The sequence below is a fragment of the Myotis lucifugus genome, unplaced genomic scaffold, assembly GCF_000147115.1.
Source record: "Myotis lucifugus unplaced genomic scaffold, Myoluc2.0 scaffold_382, whole genome shotgun sequence".
Lineage (NCBI taxonomy): Eukaryota > Metazoa > Chordata > Mammalia > Chiroptera > Vespertilionidae > Myotis > Myotis lucifugus.
The window spans coordinates 480,386-503,663 of NW_005871430.1; the positions used below are offsets into that span (position 1 = coordinate 480,386).

At 51.2% G+C, this 23,278-nt stretch overlaps 1 protein-coding gene and 1 pseudogene across 1 annotated transcript in view; both read left to right on the forward strand.

Moving 5' to 3' along the window:
- Window positions 1-19,663, forward strand: part of LOC102441983 — an 82,512-nt pseudogene extending 62,849 nt beyond the window's left edge.
- Window positions 19,664-19,921: 258 nt separating this feature from the next.
- The window catches only part of PKNOX2 (PBX/knotted 1 homeobox 2), a 110,539-nt gene continuing 107,182 nt past the window's right edge, over window positions 19,922-23,278 (forward strand). The window contains exon 1 of the mRNA XM_023743248.1: window positions 19,922-20,044. Within this exon, the coding sequence (XP_023599016.1) occupies window positions 19,922-20,044 (123 nt within the window). The remainder of the gene's footprint in view (window positions 20,045-23,278) is intronic.

Sequence of the window (23,278 nt, forward strand, 5' to 3'; positions counted from 1 at the left end):
GATAGCATTATATATGAAGAAGGTGTCATGAGGTCTAATGATAAGCTTGTCATATAAGCCTGGGTTTTTTGAAAGAAGAAAGACAGGTTAGATGGGGAGTAAGGAAGGCTCTTTCCCACCTCCCCTTTCTGAAGTACACTGGATGCAGAAGACAAAAACGGCCTCTATCAGAAAGGCCTCTAAGGAAACATATCCTCGGGAAGACACTGGGTTTCACTTAAAGCAAGAAAGTGAAGGAGATAGTCAGAGAGGACCAAGACCTCCAGAGGCACAGTCAAAGGAGGTGAGGGGAGTGAAAGGGATGCACAGTGTCTACAGTGATGCAGCATCAGGAAGATGGTGACTCAGAACCGGAAGCTGAGGCGTGATGGGACAGTCCTGAAAGTCATAGCAGTCTGTGACTGAGGACATGGGCACAGCTAGGCTGAGCTCAGGGTGGGATGTGAGGGATTCAGTTGAAGACCTAGGTGAGGGGCTGACTCGCTGGAGTTAGTACGATGTGGTGAATGATGATCTGGGTGGCTGACCTGGACCTCCCCTGGAGGTGTGTCCGCTGTTCACATATGGGAAGGGAGACTAGAATCCTGCCACGGAGAAAAAGTAGGAAAAGCATTGTAGATATCCTCAATCAGCTCTTTCATTTTTCAGGTTAGGAAAGTAGGTCCAGAGAGAGAGTAAAGAATTGGTCCACGGCCATCAAATTAATAAGTGGGATGAGAGCTGATTCACAGCAGAGGTGTGTGTACTCTGTGTGCACTTGTCTAAGGCTGAGGCGGAGGGAGCAGGCGCGTAAAGACCTGGTTGCAGCTGGGAGAGCACTGTCTCCCTGTGCCTATCCCCACCTGTGGTCACCATGTTTGCTGCAAACAGGGACCTGGCTTGGAGGGACCATTGGAAAGCAGACAGCTTGGACTAGGGACTCCATCCCTGTTACCCTCATGGCACCTTGGTCAAGTGTCCTAGGATCTTCATCTGTGATTGCCGGTGTGCCTGTGGGGCAAGGAGTTAGTGCAATGGCCACAACCTGCTGTGGGCAAGGCTGTACCCGAACCTCTCAGGACCAGGCCGTGGACCCCCCTGGAGTGGGCTCCTGTTGGACCAAATAAGTGAACCATTTACTGAGCACAGTACTCACTGCTTCCGTGAAGCTCACCGTCTACTTGAGGAGACCAGACTTGCACCCAGGGACTCATAGGCTTAGTGCGTATCTGACAGGTCTCTGAATTCTGCTGCCTCACATTTGAGATGAAATGCTGGGAGAGCAGCAGAACCAGGACCCACCCTGTTCTCTCAACTCGTGACCCAAAGCCAGGTCACTGATGTGGGCTTCGTTTTTATTCCACTTGCACCATCTGCCCTTTGGCCCAGCATCCGAGGAACCACCTGGAGGGCCCTGTCCATCTCATTCATGGGGAACACCTCCGAGTCTGTCTCCCAGCCCTAAGCCAGGGCAGGTACTGGTGGATCATGGTGGCTGGGGGTCCTTTGTCCTCAGGATAAGATGCCGGCGAGTGTGGCCCCGATGAGCTGGCTTCTGCCTCTCAGGCCTCTCTTCTTTCAGCCTGCACGAGTGTTAAATACAGCATCAAATTAAGCAAAATTAAATACATTTCCATGCAGCATTTTTCTCTTGACTGAATCAAACAATGTGGTTGCCATAGGAACAGCCTCTTCTAAAAAGGTCACCTGCAAGAAACTGTGTTTTAGGTACAACTCAAGGAGATTATGGGGGATTAACTCATTTTATACATATATATTAAATATATATTTTTTTCTTTAAAGAGGCTGTTATGAAGGAATAATATCCAACTGAGCTGGAAGATACCCACGGAAAAAATTTTAAGTCCCTGATAAAGGTTTTTTTTTTTAACCAGCATGCAGTGGGGGTGATATCTGAAATGGCGACTCTGTGTTTTTACTTGGCTTTAATTAAACCTCAGTCGGGGCTGAGAAATGTGGTGAAGCGAGATAATTGCACTATTCCCTGTACAGTTTTTAAACTCCGGCTTTGATATGCACCTCGTGACAGCCTGAACCTGCACCCAGACTCCTGGGGCTGCTTGAAGCTCGGCTTATAACCACCCCTCTTAACCTGCAGGCATCTGGGAGTGGCCTCCAGGATCCTGAATGGGGAATTAGGGCTGGGGGAGGGGGCAGGCCCAGGCCATCTGCACAGAGCAGCGGGAGGCCTTGTCTCCCTAAAAAGTTCCTCTCCGGCATCGGGAGTACTCCATCAGACCTTAGTGTCCACCTGTCGGGGGGAAGGACAGACACGAGCTGGTCTACCCCAGAGAGCGAGAAGGATGGGCTCTCTAGCCATTTCTGTGGCTCAGAGGGGAGCTGGACTGTCTGGAAGAAATCCTTCCTGGGTGTGAATTAAAATGAACTGCCTGGTGCAGGGTCCTTTGTGAGTGTCACAGGCAATACAGAGCAAAAGGTGTTTCTACCCTGTGCTCTTTGTAAAGGGCCTGGTGGGGTCCTCCCAAGGATTAGGCTCCAAGTCTCACACATTCACGCGCCCCCACCCCCACCCTGGCTCCGTGCGGTCACCAGCCCATCCAGCGATGGCACAGGCACAGCAGGCTTGGTTCTGGTGGTCCCCGGTGCCCGGACGATGGCCATCCGCAGCAGCTGAGTGGACAAGGACAATGCCTGGCCCCTCGCCTCCCACCCACTCAGTCCTGCTTGTTGCCAAGACGGCGGAGGGTGGCTCCTTTGTTTCAGACCAGGAGGCTGCGGTCTCCCGGCAGAGGGCTACCTGAGGCAGATGGGGAAACTGAGGAGACAGGGGTCTCAGTGACGGCACTCACTTCCTGGGAACTCACTAAACAGCTTTTCTGGACCCAGGGGCTGCCTCGCACTTTAGAGACAATTCAGCACTTGCCGGTCCTCTGGAACTCAGGGCAACTGCTGGGGCCCGTGTCCCTCTGGGCCTCTGAGAATTGGTGGCCAGCACCAGCTCAGAGCTCCCTCGGGAGGAAAGGGATTGAAAGCCTGGGATATATCGCCGAACCGGTTTGGCTCAGTGGATAGAGCGTCGGCCTGCGGACTGAAGGGTCCCGGGTTCGATTCTGGTCAGGGGCATGTGCCTTGGTTGCGGGCACATCCCCGGTGGGGGGCATGCAGGAGGCAGCTGATAGATCTCTCTCATCGATGTTTCTGGCTCTCTATCCCTCTCCCTTCTTCTCTGTAAAAAAAATCAATAAAATATATTTAAAAAAAAAGAAAGCCTGGGATATAAACATGTGATGCAGTCAAACAGGGTCCAGCGATGTGTAGACGGGCCCAGTGTATCCCAGGCCCCTTCGAAATGCTCCTTCAAAGCCTTGCCGGCGGCTAGCCTGCCATCCCATAGACCTCCTTTCCCTTCCTATGTTGATCAAGCGGCTGTGCCTGAGATTTTCCTGTATTTGTCCTCCAATCCTCAGAGTCCAGTTCCTCCTCTTAATTCACCCCAGTGCCAGCCACCATGGGCTCCTGTAGTGAAGTCGAGAGTGAGCACTGGCCAGCAGGCAGCCCTGGGCTTGGATTCTGCTGGCCACGTGTTGGATGCCTCGCTTTTGTCATCTGTCAAATGGGGAGGTTAGTAGCCACTGTCTTAAGTAATAGGCCCTGCTGGGGTTGTTCTGAAGATGAGATGAGGTGACCTGAGGGAAGTGTCTGGGTAACTTAACTGCCCCCTGGACGTTTGCTGAATGTTTCGGGAGCACGACTTCTGTACAAAACAAACCACATTTCCTCTCCTGTGGTGGATACAGCTTGCCAGCCGAGGGACCGCTGCAGAGATTAAAGAAGGAGCAGCAATTTCCAGCTCTAATCCCCTAATACGACCACTGGAGGTTTTCTTGACTCTTAAGAAAAGTAAACCTACAGTTATGCAGGAAGAATTTTATTTTTAGAAACAAGCCAGCCTCTGAACTCACATGTACCCTTAACACAAGATCCCTAGTGCCTGACCGAACTGGAGACCCAGAAAAAGATCACTGGCCTTTGAGTCACCCAGTCACCTCATTGCCCGTTTAGGACAAGGTGGGGCTGCTATCGTGGGCAGTGCTGTCACCGCTGTTCCTGGGAGGTTTGGCCACATCCCTGTTCCTGTCTCCTCGGGTTGCACTGCTCACTTATCAACTAAGAATCTCCCAAGTACCTTCCAAGACGGGTGAGGAACAAGGGACTCTCTGCAGGGCTGTTGGTGCATAGACCGTGGAGTCAGACCCAACTCGGGTTTGAACCCGGCCTCTGCCAATTGTTAAGCTGTGAGACCGTGGGCAAGTTACTTCCCACCCAGAACAGCATTTCCTTATCTGTGAAACTGGACTGTACTATTGTTTCTCTCACAGCGCCATTGCCACATTTAGGTGAGATGATACAGTGGGGCCTTGACTTTCGAGTTTAATTCGTTTCGTGACGGAGCTCGTAACTCAAATTACTCGTATGTCAAATCAAAAGTGAACGAGTGAGACACGTGATGCTGGGCTGATGTTGTGGCGTTCACTGTGACATTCGCTGCGCCAACTAGCGGTCGGGTATCTGAAGCTGGCTCGAAACCTGAATTTTAGCTCACAACTCAAAGCAAAAAATCGGCCGAGAGACGGCTCGTATCTCAAAAAACTTGTTAGTCGGGACACTCGTAAGTCAAGGCCCCAGTGTACTTGTAAAGTGCTCACCAGCCACAGCATTATTTATCTATACACGTGTACAGTGAGCGTGGGCATGTCCTGGAGGGCTTAATAAATCACCAAGGGCTGGCTGCCCCCAGAGTCTCTGATTCAGTTGGTCTGAGACGGGGCTTGGGGGTTTGTATATCTGACTGGTTTCTGGATGGCGACGCTGGCCTGGGACCCCACATTGAAAAGCACTGGTCTATGCAATCCAAGGTGAGGAAAATATTTAACCGTAACCCATTACATTTGTACCTTCTAGGAATCCAAGCTAGTTTCTGAAGGCTTCCAGGTGAGTGTAGAGGACTGCATTGCCCTGACTGGGTCTGTCCAGTAGCGCTTTCTGCAGAGAGAGGGATGTGCTGTATCTGCTGCTCGGTTTGGGAGCTGCCAGCCACATGGAGCAGTCGAACACTTGCAGTGTGGCTGGTGCACTAAGGAACTGAATTTTACATTTAAATCTCAATAACCACACGTGGCTGACTGATGATGGCCATATTGAACAGTCTAGACTAGGTTCTCATAGATACCACTCAGAAAAGGCAGGCCTGTTAACCAGGAAGATATATGGTTAAGAGAGGACGCCTCAGAAACCGAGATGGGGGTTAAGACAACATTACAGCCATCTGCTCCTTCAGTGAATGCCCGCTACCCAAGGACCTTCTCCGGAAACTTTAAGAGCCAAGTAATGATGCTTGCCCCTTCCCTCATATACTGAATGTCTAGGAATACTTCTCTCTGGAGGAAGCAGGGACCATGGAAATGTATGAAGTGTAGGATTTCCATGTAAAATAAATATAATGGACCTCTTGGGGACAATGGCAGATAAGCAGTGTGCCAGGGAATGACTTGTATGTTTCAGGAATAGAGAGCAATCTGGACATTTTCTGGAAAGAAATGGGAATCAGAAGGCAGGGGGTATGATTTGTTCAGGGCTAGAAGATGGAAGAACAGAGGGTCCGTTTAAAAGGAAACATGTGACCCAAGGCAAGGCAGCCAGTGGCAACTGGAAAGAAGGGAACCAACTCGCCTGGGTGTGGAGAGTGGGACGGAAGAGAGATGTCTGTGGCTGGATGGAGAGAGGCTAGCTCAGGGCCTTTCTGTGAGTGGGATGCCCGTAAAGTGTTACTGTTCAAGAGTCACCCTGATGCCATTTGCCCTAAAATTTCTCCTCTCGTGGTTTGTGTGTTCTGCCTGGGAAGGTGATACAGCTGGGCACTTAGAATCGTTGGTTCTGAGGGTCTCAAAGGCCTGCTTCTGAACCAGCTCTGTCCCCCTGTGAGCTATAGGACCCCGGCAAATGACACAGCCTCTCTAAACCTTGGTCTCCATCTGTGGATGGGAATGGTCTCAATTATGATCTGTAGGGCTGTTGTGAGAATTAAATGAGATCGTGGTCTCAGGTGTTTCACATGGTGCCTGGCCCATGGCAAGTGCTTTTCAGGTGGCAACTATTATTATGCCACACATACGCTGACTTCATTCCCTATCTCAGCATGGGCCGGCTCCCTGGGCTGTCCCATAGGACAGTATGAGGGTCAGGTTCTGGAAGCCCTTCCCTGAGTGAGCAGATAGGGGAGGGGGTGTTTCATTCTGGAACCCTTCCCTGGGGCGGGGGGCCTCTCAGCCTATAGCCCCCAGAGCTGAAGTTTTACTCCCAAACAACAGCCACAATGGATCGTGGTGCGTGTTAGCCAAGACATAAGAAATAGCTTCAGCAAAGACCGACTTAAGCCGGGCCTGATTTAGTACAGGGACAATGACAGCTGCTCTGCTTGGCTGGCCTCCGCCCAGCAGAAGGCTATTTTTTGCAAATAAAATGGTAACTTGCTAATCAGAAAGATAAATTAAGAAGCATTAAGATAATGATGGTCTAATCACCGTCCACACAGAGAATTGCTGGAGTGAATATCCAGGCTACTGAGTGCTTGAGCGCATTTGGTGATTATTTGTATTATGAAGGGAAGGATGGCTTCCAGGCCTGGAATCAATCTGGCTCAGGAAACCCACAGCCCAGCCCCCTCAGGGAGAGGACACCGGGGCTGTTGGAGGTCATCCGATCCTCTGCCCACCCCACCTCCAGGTCTGAGCAGCTTTCCCCAAACCATTCATCATCGCTGGCTGTTTCACTACTGGGGCCCCCCAGCTTCTGTGAGGGCGCTGCTTGGTCCAGACTTTTTTTAAAATATATTTTTATTGATTTCAGAGAGGGAGAGAGAGATAGAAACATCATTGATCCGCTGCCTCCTGCATGCCTCCCACTAGGGATTGAGCCTACAACCCGGGCATGTGCCCTGACCAGGAATCGAATCGTGACCTCCTGGCTATAGGTTGACGCTCAATCACTGAGCCATGCCAGCCGGGCAGCTTGGTCCTGTCTTTAAGTACCCAGTGCCCTTCTTCTTGGGGACTGTGAGGGGACCACTCTAGCTTGAGAGCAACACCTGGAAGTGAGCCGGCCACTCAGCGGAGAACAGAATTCCGGGTTCCTCTTGTGCTTTCTGTGGGTGTTGGCCAGAAATGCTTTCTGCACATAGCATCCTAGAGTTTGGAGCCATCTAGCCAATGGGGACTGCTGCTCCCCTCATTCCTCAGCGGGGCACCCTGAGGCCTATAGAGGGTGATTTGTCCATTATCTCAGAGGCAGAGCCAAAGCTACCACTCAGGTGATCCTTCTGCCGTGAAAAGGGCTCTCACACTGGACCGAGAAGGAGCTTCTAGAAAACCTGCCTCAGATGCCCTGTTCTATCCTGAAGCCTCACGGGGGATAAGGGCATCAAAGGTGTTGAGAAATGAAACTGAATAAGGAAAGAAGGCCCTGTTGGTAGCCTTGACAGGCAGGCTGGGGAGTTTAGATCTGATCTCATATTGGGCGGTAGGTCATTGACTTGTCTTAAGCTTCAGCATAGCCTCACCTAAACCTTCATCTGTGAAATGGGGATAACAAGGGACCTAACCCCTTGGTTTGCTGTCCGGCTTATATGCAAGGCTGTGCTGCTGCTGCTCCGCCAACATGCTCGCCATGAGTGAATGCAGCAGCCACCGTCCTTGGCTTTCAGGCAGGGGTGCATGGGGGCCAGCTCATACCTGTTTGCAAGAGCTGATTATTACATTTGCAAGAATTTGGTTAAAAACAGCCATAATTAAAATCAAATTATGTACATTGAAATCTAGTGAGTTGTATTTCAAAACAAAGATATAGGGAGTTCTTGTTTAGTGGGTGCAAAGTTTTCCTTCGGGATGATGACAAATTCTGGAAATTGCTTGCACAACAGTGTGAATGTATTTGACACCAAACTGTACACTTAAACTGTTTTTCATTGAGGTATAACTGACATATAACGTATTACCTTCAGGTGTATACCATAATGATTTAATATTTGTGTCTATTGCAAAATGATCACCACAATATGTCTAGTTAACTCCATCACCATATACAGTTACAGTTTTTTTTCTAATGATGCGAATTTATAAAATCACACTCTTAGCAACTTTCAAATATGCAAAACAGTATTATTAACTACAGCCGCCATGCTGTAGGTTACATCCCTTAAAAGTCTTTAAAGTGGTAAATTCTGTTATGTATATTTCACTCAAATTTTAAAATGAAAATGAAAGGGGAAAAAATGGGGTCCTAAGCATTTTACATTTTACTATTATCTACGCCAGGGGTCCTCAAACTTTTTAAACAGGGGGCCAGTTCACTGTCCCTCAGACCGTTGGAGGGCCGGACTATAGTTTAAAAAAAAACTATGAACAAATTCCCATGCACCCTGCACATATCTTATTTTGAAGTAAAAAAACAAAACAGGAACAAATACAATATTTGTATTTGCATGTGGCCCGCGGGCCGTAGTTTGAGGACCCCTGATCTACGCCCTTGAGGTTGTTTATGAGGATTGTATCTGCACAGGGTGGGGGGGGGCGCAGGTGGCAGGAATACGCGCAATGATGTGTTGTTCTGCGTCTCTTCCTCCATTGTAGCTTGAACTTGGCCATGGAGGGAGTATGTTAGAGAACAGACTATTACATATTTACCACTGGTTCTGTGTGAGGGTCTTATTTGTGACAGATAGGCACAGTGAGGATCTTGTGAGGGAATAATGAGGGACCCTAAGCTGCCGCCCAGTGTGGGGCACGTAGTAAACCCTCAGTTACTGATGGACGTAACCAGGGCGACATGGAAAAGGAAAGGTGGGCAGAGCTGTGGACAGGGCACCCAGGCTTACAGGTGGGTTACAAATGCAAAGTTGGTGCCTAAAAGAAAGTTTAGAGCTTCACAAATCTGAATTCCTGAAAACGTGTGTATCCATTGAGTTTTTAAAAATCAAATCATAACTTAAAGGTATTAGGAAGCTGTCCCTTTAAACTCCCATGGTAAATTATTTTTAGAGGAAAAATCCTTTGGAAACATAAATAATTCTCCCCCACCCCCCATATGGAATTTTGTGTAAAAATAGATTTTTACTCAATTCTTCAAAGTAAGGTTCACCAGACTTCATAAAAGTATGTGCCTGATGTTCTAGTGGGTACTGACCCACAGTGCCACCCCTTGCCACCTGCTGAGGTTCTGGGAGCCCCTGCCCCCTACTGCCCACTGCCGGGCTCTGGGGTTGGCTGGCCAGCAATGGCCAGCGCAGTGCCCTACAGCCACCCCTCCTTCCTCCTCCCTCCTTCCCTCCATCTGGACTTGGTTCCCTCTGGGAGGGACATCTGCAGGCGTGGCTCTCGGCCCGTTCCTGTTCCAGGGGCTGTTTGGCCAGAGCCAGCAATGACTTGGCCAGAATGCACAGGGCAGGCCAGCACATGTCGTGTGTCAGGCAGAGTACGGCCTGAGGCCGGGTTCTTCTTGTCCCTTCCCGAGAGCGGCTGTCACTGAGCCCCTCTCAGCTTGAGGGGCCAGCAGGTCTGAGTTCCCTGCTGCTGGGACTTGCCAGCTGGGAGACCCCCTTGTCTGATCTTTCTCTCCCTCAGCATCACTATTAACAATAGTCCTATCACCCTATGAGGTGTACGTTTTATTCCATTTTGTAGATGAAAAAACTAAGGCACAGAGAGACTCGTTTGCTTGCCAAGGGTCATGTAGCAGGTAGGCAGTGGCACTGGGATGCCACTCTAGGGCTGGCTGGTGGGGATCTGCCAGTGGGAGGAGGGGAAGCAGCACCTCTTTGGAGAAGATTCAGGTGGGGGTTCAGCCTAGGACTCTCCATCCAGGTTTCCCAACTCCAGCAACCTGGCTCAGCAACTCTGGGACTGGTGGGTGGGCGACTCACAGCTAAGACCCCGCCATCCCCTCCCCACATCCCCCCCCCCGACACACATACACACAGCCGCCCACCAGCACTGTGGCCTGGTGATAGGATGTGTTAGCAGCCAAAGGCTCAGGTTCCTTAAGGAAACAGAGCCTGACTCCTCCAGCCCATGCTGGCAGGGAGGAAGGGGTCCTGGGGGGCCTTACGAGATGGGGTGTCCCTCCCTCTCGCTCCCTCCCAAGCCTTGGAATCTCTGGGCAGCCGGCAACATGTGGCTTTGGGCTAGTTCCCGCTGAGTGGGTGGGGAGGAGAGGGGCTGGAAATTCCTGAAGACTCTGTCTTCTGGAGAACGAATGCATCTTCTGCCCCCCCCCCTCCATCTCCCTGCAGCTGCAGAATTTATGGAAGCCCTTCACGCTCTGTGACAGACTGCTAATGAAAGCGAGGCCTGGGCTTCTGCATCGGCCTTCTTTGGTTTCTAATTTGCCTGGGATTCTACCCCCAAGAGGGGGCGAGTGACTTGGAAGCAGGAAGGCCCCACGGAGCCCTGCAGGCTGTCAGCAGGGCTTGGCTTGAAAGGCCCCTGCCGCGGGCCACCCAGGGGGCTGCTCCCAGCTTCCAGTACCTGCTGGCGACGTGAAACATGCCCTGGGATTAATGGGAACCAGATGGGTAGGACAGCCCTCCACCTGGCCTGCAGCAGAGACATGCTCAGATTTCTGGCATTGTGGCGAAGCTTTTCTTAGGATTTCTCTAATAATTTTTTTTTCTCCAGGCCTCATGCCCAGACACAGAAGCCAGGAATCCTGGCACTTTCTGTCCAAATGTAAAGATGAGGAAGCTGGGAGGGACTTTGAGGTCGCCCAGGGCGGGGCTTCTCGCCCCAGGCTACTCATTAGAATCACAGGGGGCTTTAAAACTCCCTGGGCTGAGCCCCACCCCAGATCACTACACAGAAATCTCTCGGGAAGGAGTCCAGGTGTTGTTTTCTTTTAAAAGCTCCCAGATGTTCTCATGTCCTGTCCGGGCTGGGAACCACTGGACTCCTCCTCATAGAAGAGGAAAATGAGGTCCAAGCGAGGATGTGACCAGCCCAGAGTCACTCTGCTCCTCTGCCTCCAACTCCCAGCCGAAAGTCTGTTCTGAAGGCCCTGAGGAGCCCTCTGTGTGTCCTCACGACCTGTAGGCCACCGAGGTTCTACTGAAGATGATAGTAGCCGTGTGTGTGTGTGTGTGTGTGTGTGTGTGTGTGTGTGTGTGTGTGCGCCTGTGTCCCTCCCTGCATAAATGTCTCCTCTGGACCTCACCTAGCCTTGCTACTCAGTGTAGTCTGAGTAGAACCACAACAGTTGTCCCAGTGCTGTGGCTGGAGGCTCCATGAAGAGGGGCTGCTCATAGGTCAGAAGGAAGGTGGCTGCCGCTGGAGCACAGTTAGCCTGACCAGGTCCTAATGGGAGAAGAGAAGAAGGTGGGACAGGAGATTAGAACCCTAAATCACTTTTTAAAGAAAAAATTGCTGCTCACTACTAGCCTGTTGCCAAGTGTACATTAAATGTGTGAGCACCTTCAGGGGAAGCCTGTGCTGTCTGCGTGCTTCATCCTGAACCCAGTAACCATTATATATATGTGCCTACAGCATCAGCACCAGAAGCCTCGTCTGGGTTGGAAATGCCTGAGCTCCCGACCCAGACCCACCGAATCCACATGTTAGCAGGATCCCAGGTTGTGCACTGCTAAGCATATTAAAGGTGAAGGGGCACCGACACGTGTAACACACACCCTCAATCAGATTCATTGGTGTAGATTATGTCTCAATGATAACATTGCCTTCTTCTTAAGAAAGAGGACCATGTCTTATGTGTCTTGCACAGAACGCACAACAGCATGGCACAAAGCTAGGCACATAGTAAGTGCTTTTTACCTTTTTATCGACCTGAAACCATCCTCTTTGTGTCCTTGGTGTGGACATCTCAGGGGGATGGAGATGAGGTCAGGAAATGGTCAGTTCTCCAAGCTGAGTCCCAGTAGAGGGGGCCCTGCTGACCAGGGGACCTCACCTCAGCTGCCAGGAGGATGACTCCTACAGTGGAAGGAGCCCCGAAACAGGGAGCAGCCCCCGAACCCCATGCCGCCCTCTTCCCGCCTTGGCCACGGACCCTCACGTGATCCAGGCAGATAATGCAACCCTGTCCTTCAGCATCCTTTCTCTGAAATGGGAATTACAGTGCCTGCTCCACAGGCCTTCTGGGTCACTTTGGATTTGGGGCTCCTGGTAGGCAGCCAGTTAATGCTTTGAGTGAGGAGCGAATGAGATAACGAATGTGAAAGCTCTTTGATGTCTCCTGTCTCATTGCCTTCTGCCTCCTGTTTTCTGGATGAGAAAGGCGAGACTTTATTCTCAGCCCCAGGCTTGCTGTTCTGGGTCTGATCTGAATACAAATAGTTGCCCCTGGTGCTGCGGCTAGAGGTTCCATGAAGAGGGGGTGCTCATAGAGGGTCAGAAGGAGCATGACCCCAGCTGGAGTTAGCCCGACCAGGTCCTAATAGGAGAGGAGATGAAGGTGGGACGGGAGACTAGAACCTTAAATCACTTTTTAAAGAAAAAATTGCTGCTCACCACTAGCCTGTCACCGAGTGTTCATTAAATGTGTGAGTGCCTTCAGGGGAGGCCTGTGCTGTCTGTGTGCTTCATCCCGAACCCAATAACCGCTATATGTGTGTGTCCACAGTGGCGCAAGCCTGAGAGGGCTGGGTCTTGCCCAGAAACCAGTCTGTTCATATTCATCTAAAAAATAAAATGGAGAGGATGCTGTGCTTCTCCTCGATGCCCATCAGGAAAGAGTGAAGGATCTGAGCTCTCTTCCCACCCCCACCCCCACCCCACCCCTGATGAAAATTTAACCAGCTGTGCAGAGTGAATGAAGCCCCGAAGGGAATTGAGGGCTCAGATGTGAGCTGGGCTGGGTCCCGGGAGCTCCCAAACCCCTCCTGTTGCTAATTCTCCAGCCCCGGATCCTCGGAGCAGCGCGGACAGCTGTGTGCAGCAACTGGTGGGGCTGAGGCCAGGGCAGGTTTGTGATGTGCTGCCAGGCCCTGTGAGCTGTCGGGGAGATGGAGACGCCCCAACTGCACTTCTTGTTTACTTTGGTCTCCACCTACTTTTCTGTGGGCTCCTGATGACAGAGCCTGAGTGCAGCTGAACCTCAGCACCTAATCGTGTCTGACACACAGCAGTGACTGTAATAAATGAATAAATGAGGGGGTGAGAGAGTGAGGGCTGAAAGGAGTGATGAGCCAGGAGTCTACTGCAAATGCTCATCTCGGTCCTTGGAGTACCATTAATCCATTCACTCAGTCAATCAGTCACTAAGCATTCAGCATGATAATAGAGCACACCATTCATTCATTCATTCATTCATTCATCAAACTCCAGGTACCAGGACTTGTTCTAGGGATGCACAGATGAAATGCTCATTCTCTACCCCAAGATACTCACAGTGGGGTGGGGGAAATGGATCAGAAGCAACCAACAAGAAGTACATGGCAACAGCCTCAAGAATTAATTCCTGAGGTGCTGAAGGAGCCAGAGGAGAGCACCCAGCTCCAGCGAGGTGATGGGGGATGGGGTTCAATGGGGACCCCTGAGCTGGGCCTAGAAGGGCAGATAGGAGTCAGCAGGTGGAGGTGATGGGAGAAAGCACTGTCTCCTCTGACGCCACTCAGCTCTGGCCTCTCTCCCTCTTCCCACTCTGAGCCACGTGCTCTCTCGGGACCGAGGTGCCCAGAACCTTGCCTCCTAGAGCAGGGACCAAGCCTTTCTCTCGAGTCTTAGGCTAGCCACTGCAGAAAGCTAAACAGAATAACCAACAGCCCAGCAATTCCATTCCCAGATATAAACCCCAAAGAATTAAAAACAGAGACTTCAACTGGTGATGTGTATACCTATAGTCAGGACAGCATTGTTCCTAGTAGCCAAAAGGTACAAACAACTCAGTGTCCATCAACAGATAAACGGATAAACAGGATGTAGTGTGTATGCAGTGAAATGGCACTCAGCCATAAGGAGGAAGGACCTCTGGCACATGCTGCCACATGGATGAACCTTGAAAACGTGTGCTAGGTGACAAAAGCCAGACACAAAGGACAAATGTTGTATGATTCTACTTATACGCAATACCTAGAATTGATAAATTCATAAAGACAGCAGATTGGAGGTTACCAGGAGCCGGGGATGGCAGGGGTTATGGATTAAAGGGGACAGAGTTTCTTTCTGGGATGATGGGAAAGTTTAGAAACAGTGGTGATGGCTACAGAACAGTGTGAATTTAATTGATGCACCTGAATCATATACGTAAAAATGGTTAACATTGCCTCTTTTATGTTATATATATGTGACCACAATTTTTAAAAACACACAAAATCTAGACTAGCTTTTGCAGAAGACCAACCAGTCTCATAGGCCCCTCCAGCCGGCCTCCCTGGCAGCTTTCCTCCCCCCCAGGATTTCTCCCAGCCTTGAGTTCTGCCAGGCGGGCGTGTTTCATTTTTGTTTTTATTTCCTGCATCTGCATCTGCTACCACCAGAATCCATTATTGCTCTCTGGGGCTCGTGCCCCTGACGGCGATTATTTGTACATGTAAATCAGTGTGCCAGGGACAAAGCTTTAATGACAGTCTCTTTGGAGGTGGTGGCGGCAGCCGTGTGCGATGAGCCAGTGCCAGCCCTGCTGGGCTCCCTCTGGTGGGCACTCAGGGTGGGGTGGGGCGAGGGGCTGACCCCAGCTGGTTCAAGTTTCAGGAACTTTTTCTGGTAGTGATGTTGATGCTGGATTCTGAGGGCACCCCCTCTGTGTCCACTTAAAGGCAGGGCTCATGTTTGAATCCCCAGTTCCTCCTACAAGGCTGGGCACATGGTGGGCCCTCCCTCGGGAATGTTGGAAAGAAGCAGGTCTGGTTTTGCATGGAAGGCACCCTTCGTTCCCCTTCGTTCCCCTCTGCTCGTGGCTGCCTGTCAGAACCTGCAGTCCCGGGAGCAGAGGGCTTTCTCAGACCCAAGTCCACCTTAGCTTGTACCCGAGAAGTGCTTGCCTGGGAGGGAGGAAATGCCTCCGTTCAAGATCCGGGACACTTCCCAGCTCTCGGTGTTCGTGTGAAGTGTGGAAGTGGGGGAAGAGGTCCAGGGCAAACCGGGACCCCGACTGGACAGACTGTGGTGCTCTGGGCTTGTTTTGGGGGAGGGGGGCCGACACTGTGGACCACCTACGCTTATGTACAGTCTCACTCCAAAGGGAAAACAAGATGCACACAGCGATGTTGCACACGCTGCCATTTATGTCAAAAACATATGCTTGTATGTGCACAGAATATCCCTGGGAGGGGCTGCTTAAATTCTTTATCTTTTTGCCGATGCTTTTATTTTATTTTAAATATGTTTTTATTGATTTTAGAGAGAGAGGAAGGGAGAGGGAGACAGAGAAACATCAGTACCATAGAGAAACATCCATCGGCTATCTCCCATATGCATCCCAAACAGGCATCAAACCCGCAACCTGGTCATGTGCCCTGACCAGGAATCGAACTGGCCACCTTTTGGTGCATGTGATGACGCTCCAACCAACTGAGCCACACCGACCAGGGCTTGCTGGTGCTTTGAATTGCCTAATCACAAAAACAAATTTCAGGTTTTTTAAGGTCCACACCATGTGTTGCAAGCGGGCAGGTGGCTGACTGATGGGGCAAGTGAGTGAATGCAGCGCTCCTGCCCTTTGATTTCTCTTGGTCAGAGTTCCGAAGGATGTCAGAGACTGGAGAGGGGCCCTCTGTCCCTGGGGAGACCACCCAAGTGTGAGGTGCTACTTGAATTTCTTTCTTAGGAAGAGCTTTTCCTTTTTCAATCATTCATTTTCTTGTTCTCCTGGACAAATACCTCTGGTTTGGAATCTGGAAGATCCTTCCTCTTACCCTTTGGGGTCTTTTGTCTTTTGCAAATTTTTTCTCTTTAGACTTTGAAGAGAATCAGCCCTCATCGATGACCAGCCTCATGTGAAGTTTTTGTTGGAATACTTATCTCTCTCTCTCTCTCTCTCTCTCTCTCTCTCTCTCTCTCTCTCTCTCACACACACACACACACACACACACACACACACACACACAGTTTCTGGGGAAATACTTCCCCCTTCTTCCTCTTACCTCTGACTCAAATGTTGATGGAGGGAGAAAAACTCCTGATGTTACAGTAGAATATTTGAGCAGCGGAAACCGTGTGCTAAGGAAGGAAGTCGTCTCCTAAGCTGCACTCTGTAGCCACTGATGTTGTAATAATATTTTTCTTAAATAACAAAGCTTCCTAACATGACTACCCTACTTCACTTGTAATCTCAGACAATTATTTCCATGTTAACGAGAGGAAATTAACACATTAAACAAATGAAATACAAACGATTCTTGCTTGCGGTTGTTTTGAATGCCTCTGTTAAGGAACTGCTTGTTATCATACTTCCATTTCCACCGTATTTATGGAACATCTCCTTTAGGGACACCCAGGAGGCTGAGACGGACCCTGCTTGCAGTACCATGGACGACTTTCTCTAGTTAGGTGTTGGGGGATGAGGGTGGACAGAAGAGACACCTGTGCAGAGAAGAAAGGAGAGATCGGTGCTGGGTGCAAGAAGGGGCCAGGGGGGAGAAAGAGACCTCGAGTGAGCAGAAAAACATGAGCCGACCCTCCACGGTGGAAGGGTTCGTATGTGTGCAGGACAGTGGTATGATATGATGGAGAGGGCGTGGGCTTTAATGTAAGAAAGGCCGGGCACCAATCCCGGTCTGTTGCTCACTAGCTCTGTGACTTCCAGGATGCCATGCTTAGTAGAAGTCCTTTTCCTGGTCTGCAAAATGAGTATGGTGATGTCTGCCTGGCGAGGCTGTGGTCGGGATCACGTGAGATAAAGAATGGCATGTGCTAACAATTGCTAACTCCCTCCACCACCTGGAGCAGTAAGAGGGGTCCAGTAAGAGGTAAGAGTGAGAGGTGATTGTAGGAGGAGTAAACACCAGGCTGAGGATTTGGAGCTCGGTCTCACCGGGCAAGAGGTAGGATATAAGGCCATGCTTTCATCCAGTCAACCTGGCAGTGGCCTTGGGGAGGACTGGCCTGAATGGAAGCTGGAGGCAGGGCCAGTGTTGCAGGGATCCAGTCATGAGGTAAAGGGAGCGTTCCCTAGAAGGTAGAGATGGGGCTCGATGGCTTAGTAGATAAAGGATGGGGAAGAGGAACAAGCCAAAGATGAACTTAGGGCTGAGGGCACCGACAGAAACCAGCAGGGCAGCGTGAACCCCAAGAGAGGAGGGGCACTGAGCACAGCTGGATCAGGAGGGACAACCGGATTCTAAAGGAAAGACCCTCTTGAGATGGAAGTCCTCAGGGGTGGTCAGCACTAGAGGTAGATATAGATTTCAGAGTCCAGCACTCAATGTGTGTGCACTCGTGCCTGCTGTGTGTGCCACTCAGAGCCGGAGCGGACCGCAGGGGCTCGGGTGTGGCCTTTGGCGGGGGACGCCTGTGTTGGAGGAAGAGTTCCCAGTGACCTGGAGCCGGAGCCGTGGGAGAGGGGGCAGCACAAGGAAGAGGGGGTTCACATGGAACAGGGCAGATCCAGTGCCAGATGTGATAATGAGTTACAGGGAAATGAGGTCTGAGACGAGGTGACTGGTTTTGGCGAGAAGGTGGCTTTTATAGGGGGAAGTTTCAGAGCCTGGTCAACACAGTTGATCCCCTTTCTGAGCAGCCATAGCCTTTCTCATCTATCCCATGTTGGCATTTGGTTTCTGATTGATTTATTCTTTCATAATTGCTATTCCCTATTCTTCCCTCATATGTACAGTGTGTCATGCTCCCCTTCCCACCCAAATGTGCACATGCGTGTGAGAATGGTCTTTTGTTCTCTCCACCTCTGCACCACCTTCTCCATCTCAGCAGAGGGCAAAGCCATGCCTGCAGGTGCTCAGGTCAAAAGCCTCAAGGTCATCCGGCCCCTCTCTTTCTCTCACACTCTACATCAGTGAATTGGGAAGCTGTCAGACCAAGCTGCCACCACCGATCAGCCCTGGTCCACGTGCACACGGTCTTCGCCTGGGTTACTGCAACGGCTTCCTCACTGGTTGTCGTGTTCCAGTCTGCCCTCAACCCCACAGCCAGAGTCTCCATCTCAAATGGTCATCGGACCACACCACGCTACTGCTCAGAAGCCTCCAACGCTGGCTCCCATTTCATTGAGTGAAAATGAAAAATCTTCCCCTGGCCCTACCTGACTCGGGTCCTTGCCGGTCCTGCCACATCTCCCGGCTCACTCTACTCCAGCCACGCTGGCCTCCTTGCTGTTCCTCCAACACACCCTCCTACCTTGAATGCTTCAGTGGCTTTAAGTCTCTGCTCAGCTGTCCTGGAGGCTAGGCTTCCCCACCACCTTATATGAAAGAGCAACCTCCTCCCCTGCCCGACTCCTGGTGCCTTCCATTGCCTTTATTCTGGCTTTTCCCCTTGGCTCTTATCTCCATCTGGCATGCTGTGCATTGCTTGTTTATCTATCTATCTTGCCCAATGAGAAGTATATCCTATGAAGACAGGGCGTTTGTTTTGTTTTTCCTATGAGCCCACTGCCTGGCACGTAGTAGATGATTCGTAAATATGAGTTGAATGAAAGAGAAGGGAAACTTACATTGACAAGCTGTGTGTTGGGCACTTGCACGTTTACCATTTGGTCTCCACCACCATCTTCAGAGTGTTATTCCTAGTATGTAGATGAGAAAACCGATAAATACATATCCAAATCAATATTTGTTCTTTAAACTGGGGATTCAGAATGGAGGCAGAGGGCAGGGCACGAGTAGATCTTTTTGACTTTGATTTGCTCCCATTCATTCATGCATAAAATATTTAGGAAGCACCTGTATATGGCAGGCCCTCTGCTAGTTTCTGGGGATCTAAAATGGAATAGAAAACTATTCTTGATCTCTAGCCTTATGGTGGAAACAGCCATGTATAGAGTGATGTGCTAAGTACTACAAGAGAGCCAGGAATTCATTATTCAGAAAGTATGAATAGGAAAGTGCTTAATTCTGGAGAACTCAGAGGAGGCTCCCTGGAGGAGGAGACTGTTGGGGCCAATCTCTTTGAATGAGTGCTATACATTCAAGAACATTGGCTGTTCCATGGAAGGATAAAGCCCAAGCTTTTGAGACCCTCCACAATCCAGCCTTCACCTGCCTCACCAGCCTCATCCCCTGCCACCCCTTCAGCATGAACACAAACTGCTCATTATTATTTCCTGCGTTGTGATGCTGTTTCCTACCCTTGCACATGCTATTTCCTCTCTTTGGAACACTTTCCTCCCACCCTTTTTTTCTGTGTGGCTCTGTTCAGCATCATCTCCTCCTCAGGGTGGACCCGGGCCTGTCTTTGAGCCCCACAGCCAAACTCACTGTCACATTTCTGTAACGCCCTCCAAGCCATACCGTTTGAGGACAAATGATCTCAGTCACCTTTGTTCTTGCTGCTCTGTGGTATCTTGGACCTGTCCCAGGGTGGACCAACCTGAGCCTGTGCTAGAGGAGAGAAGGGGGCATGAAGGCTCGGGGAGGCCCACGTGTGATGAGAGCAGCCGTGGAGTGGGCCAGTCGAAGGAGCTGAGGAGAGCAGGAGCCCAGGTCCCAGAAGGTGGTGACCAGGACACAGAGGTGATCCTGGGCCAGTGATGGTGAACCTTTTGAGCTCGGCGTGTCAGCATTTTGAAAAACCCTAACTTAACTCTGGTGCCGTGTCACATATAGAAATTTTTTGATATTTGCAACCATAGTAAAACAAAGACTTATATTTTTGATATTTATTTTATATATTTAAATGCCATTTAACAAAGAAAAATCAACCAAAAAAATGAGTTCGCGTGTCACCTCTGACAGGCGTGTCATAGGTTCGCCATCACTGTCCTGGGCGGTGGAGGTTTATACGGGCAGATGAAGGGCCCTCAGAGGGCTCCCTCACAGCTGGGCAGGGGAGGTCCAGAAAAGCCAGGCCTCCTGCTGCGGGACATCAGCCCGGAGCCATCTGTGCACACGGGTGTCCTGCTGACGACCCAAGTGAGGTGCCTGGGAGCTGGCAGATTGGCCACTGGTTTGTGGGAATATTACTGCCAGCTCCCCACACACCTGGGCTGCCTGTCCCTCGGCCTGGCCACCTGAATGGAGGGCTCTTTCTCAAGCTGGACAGAAACACAGCAGCTGCAGCTGGAGGAGCTGTCCCAGAGCCTGGGATGGTTAAAAACAGAATCCGTGCTGAACACCTTGCCGCAGTCCTCCTCAGGCAAGTAGCAGTAGAACCAAGATTCAGACCCTGGCATTTAGACTCCCCAGCCCACATCTTAACCACTATTAGTGAGAAGGAGGGACTGATACTGTACATTAATGTAATAGAGCTGCCTCGGTGTTCACTGTGCTTAGTGCAGGTGTGTGTGTGTGTGTGTGTGTGTGTGTGTATGAGAGAGAGAGAGAGAGAGAGAGAGAGAGAGAGAGAGAGAGAGAGAGAGAGAGAGGTGTTGCAGGGGAGGGGGTTTGTCTCTATGGGGAAACCTGAATCCAAAGCTCCCAGACTCAGGAAAGTTCCTGGGGCTGGAATGCAGGGGAGACCTGAATGCAAAGCTCCCAGACTCAGGAAAGTTCCTGGGGCTGGAATGCAGCACCTGGCTCATGGCAGGCATTGAGTATTTGTTAGATGGCTCCAAGGATGTTTGGAGAGATAAATAGATTTCTGACCTAGGCGTTGGGAGAAGGGGGTTCAAGCTTTAGCAGACTGTAGTGTGCGGCTCTGGCCTAATCCCAGTCCCCTTCTCGGGGAAATGGAGGTGCTGGGAATCAACATGATTTCACCCCAGGCCGAAACATGAGGCACAGGTTGAGATCTGGGCTGGAAGACAGCAGCCTGCTGTGCTGACCCAGGCTCTGGGCAGCCCTGGCTCAGGAGGCATGCGTTTGGAATTCGGATCAGATGCTGCCATCACTGCTGGGACTGGCTGGGAAGTGACCGTGGGCAGTGGGGACACAGGGTGGAGAGAAAATGTCTTGGTTCATCCTGGGCACCCCAGGGCCCAATCCCCTGGGTGAGGAAGGGCCGGGCTCTCCTTCCCCTTGGATTGATCAGACAGAGGGTCCCCAGCGCTCTGCCCCACGACCCCGAGGAGGGACAGGCCTCCAAAGCCGAGCTGACCTGCTGCTGCAAGGAGTGTGGCATCTGATTTCACCCCCCACTGCTGGCAGCGCACGATCGATATTTTTTGTGGTGCAGACAGAGTAAAGAGAGAATAAAGTGTTGAATTGTTTGGCATTATCAAGGATTTCAGCTCCCCAGGACTCCTGCATAAAGAGATGGAAATATAGCTGCTGGAGCCAAGAAACACACAGAAGTATATGAATTTATTACAGATTATCTTTCCTCCTTCCAAGCAGCCCTAGAAATGTCAAAAGATCATCTATTGTTTCACTGTTGATTAAAAAAAAAAACAGTTTGGGTTTAGTGGTCTCTGGGTGTGGGCAAGAGTCAGGCAGTGGGAGAGGAAGACAGAAGTGTTTCTCAGGGCAACCTTCGGGAGGCCCCACCACCTTCTAATTCTTCCTTTCTGGGTGTTAGTTTCACATGTGTAATGTAGGCCAGGGCAAGCATGGAATTACACATTTGCACGCTTGTAAATGGGTAAGTGCCCACTGTGTGCAAGGTTGTGTGTGGTGCTGCTGGAGACCCCCAGGTGTGTTAGCAAGCCCGTGGCTGCAAGGAGCTCAGGGCTTGGTGCTGTCTGACTGTGCTAAGGGTGGTCATGGTATCCCAGACACAGCGAACTCTGCCTACCTGCAGAATCCAGAGCAGGGGTGGCTACACTGCCTGGATTCCTGGAGGAAATCCAGGAGGGCTTCACAGAGAAGGTGACATCTGAGCTGGACCTTGAAAGATGAGTAGACAGAGGAGGGAGCAAAGGCATCTCAGGTAAAGAGAGGAAAGCATGATGCACAAGTTGAAAGGCCACATTCAGCCACCAGACCTGGAAGTCTGGCCTAGAGAGGCCGAGAGTACCTGAGCCAACTCTCTGGCCCTGAGCTGACCCAGACCCTGGCAATCTTAGGCTGTGTCTGATTGGAGATCTGCTTCTCACACTCTCCTGGTGCTGATAGGGCTGTAATTCTCCACCTGCGAGGCTCCCATTGACCACCCCTAATGCCCTCAGCAGATGGCTCAGACCTGCAGCTGGACTCAGAACCCTCCAGGGAAGAGGCGGGCCTTTGGCTCACCTCCCTGCTGCCCTCCTTTGGCTGAAGAAAGGCTGACTCTTGGTGAGCTCTTGGCTACCCCATGTACTGGTGCAGTGATGGGGCCAAGGGGATTAGGTCAGGCGCTCCAGGGTCAGGGCTGTCCTCCGCTCAGCCCAGCAATCTCATGTACATCCCGCTACCTGATGGGAAAACAGGGCAGGCAGATGGGCCAGGAGCTTGATGGCCTTTCTTCTTTCTGGTTGGACATTTCGTCAAAGAGAGGCCCACTATCCCCTCCTTCACACCCTCTCCACCTCTTTTCCCAGCAGGGCCTCGGAAGTCAGGGCATGTCTGAGTCTTAGGAAACCTTGGAGTCAGACGAACGAACCTGCGGAGCAGGTGGTTGTCCAGCTCCGAGCCCTGCTCGCTGCTCCAAAGGCGCTGTTTCACGGTGGTCTACTCTTCCTTTGGTTAAGCCAGCACCTTCCTCCTATGGCTCCCCCTGAGGGTAGATCTAGGAGCATGCACACCTCAGAGGTCAGGCCTCTGTCCAGCCTCTGGAAGGGGTGCAGGCCAAGTGGACCCGCCTCCCCGCTGTGGACCCAGGCCGGCCCCAGGCACAGGAAGCGTGAGGGGCAGCAGTGAGTGTTCCCTGCCCAGAGCCAGCACTGGTCTGACCTGTGACGGTGAGACCCGGCGCTGCCTAGGCCGCCTCCGTGGTGACTGAGGGAGCCCAGCACTGTGGCCTCTAAGGTGCCTCCGACTCAAAGGCTCCTCCTCCATCAGAAAACTGCCACTTAAACATTTCTTCTTCTGCGTCTGGGAAATGGTGACAGAAACGAGGACAACGCTGAATCAGCACCCCAGACTGTGGAGGGAACTGGCTCCGTGTTGGGACCAGCGCTGGGAAGGTGACACAGATGAAGACAACACCCAGGCCGCTCCCTCCTGGAGGGGCGGAGTCTAGCGGGAGAGGCAGCTGTCAGGCCCTCGGAGAGCAAGCAGAGGGCCTGTGTTTGCGTGGTCACTGCAGAGCCCTCGCCCGCTTCCCTCACACAGGCAGGCGATACCATCTGA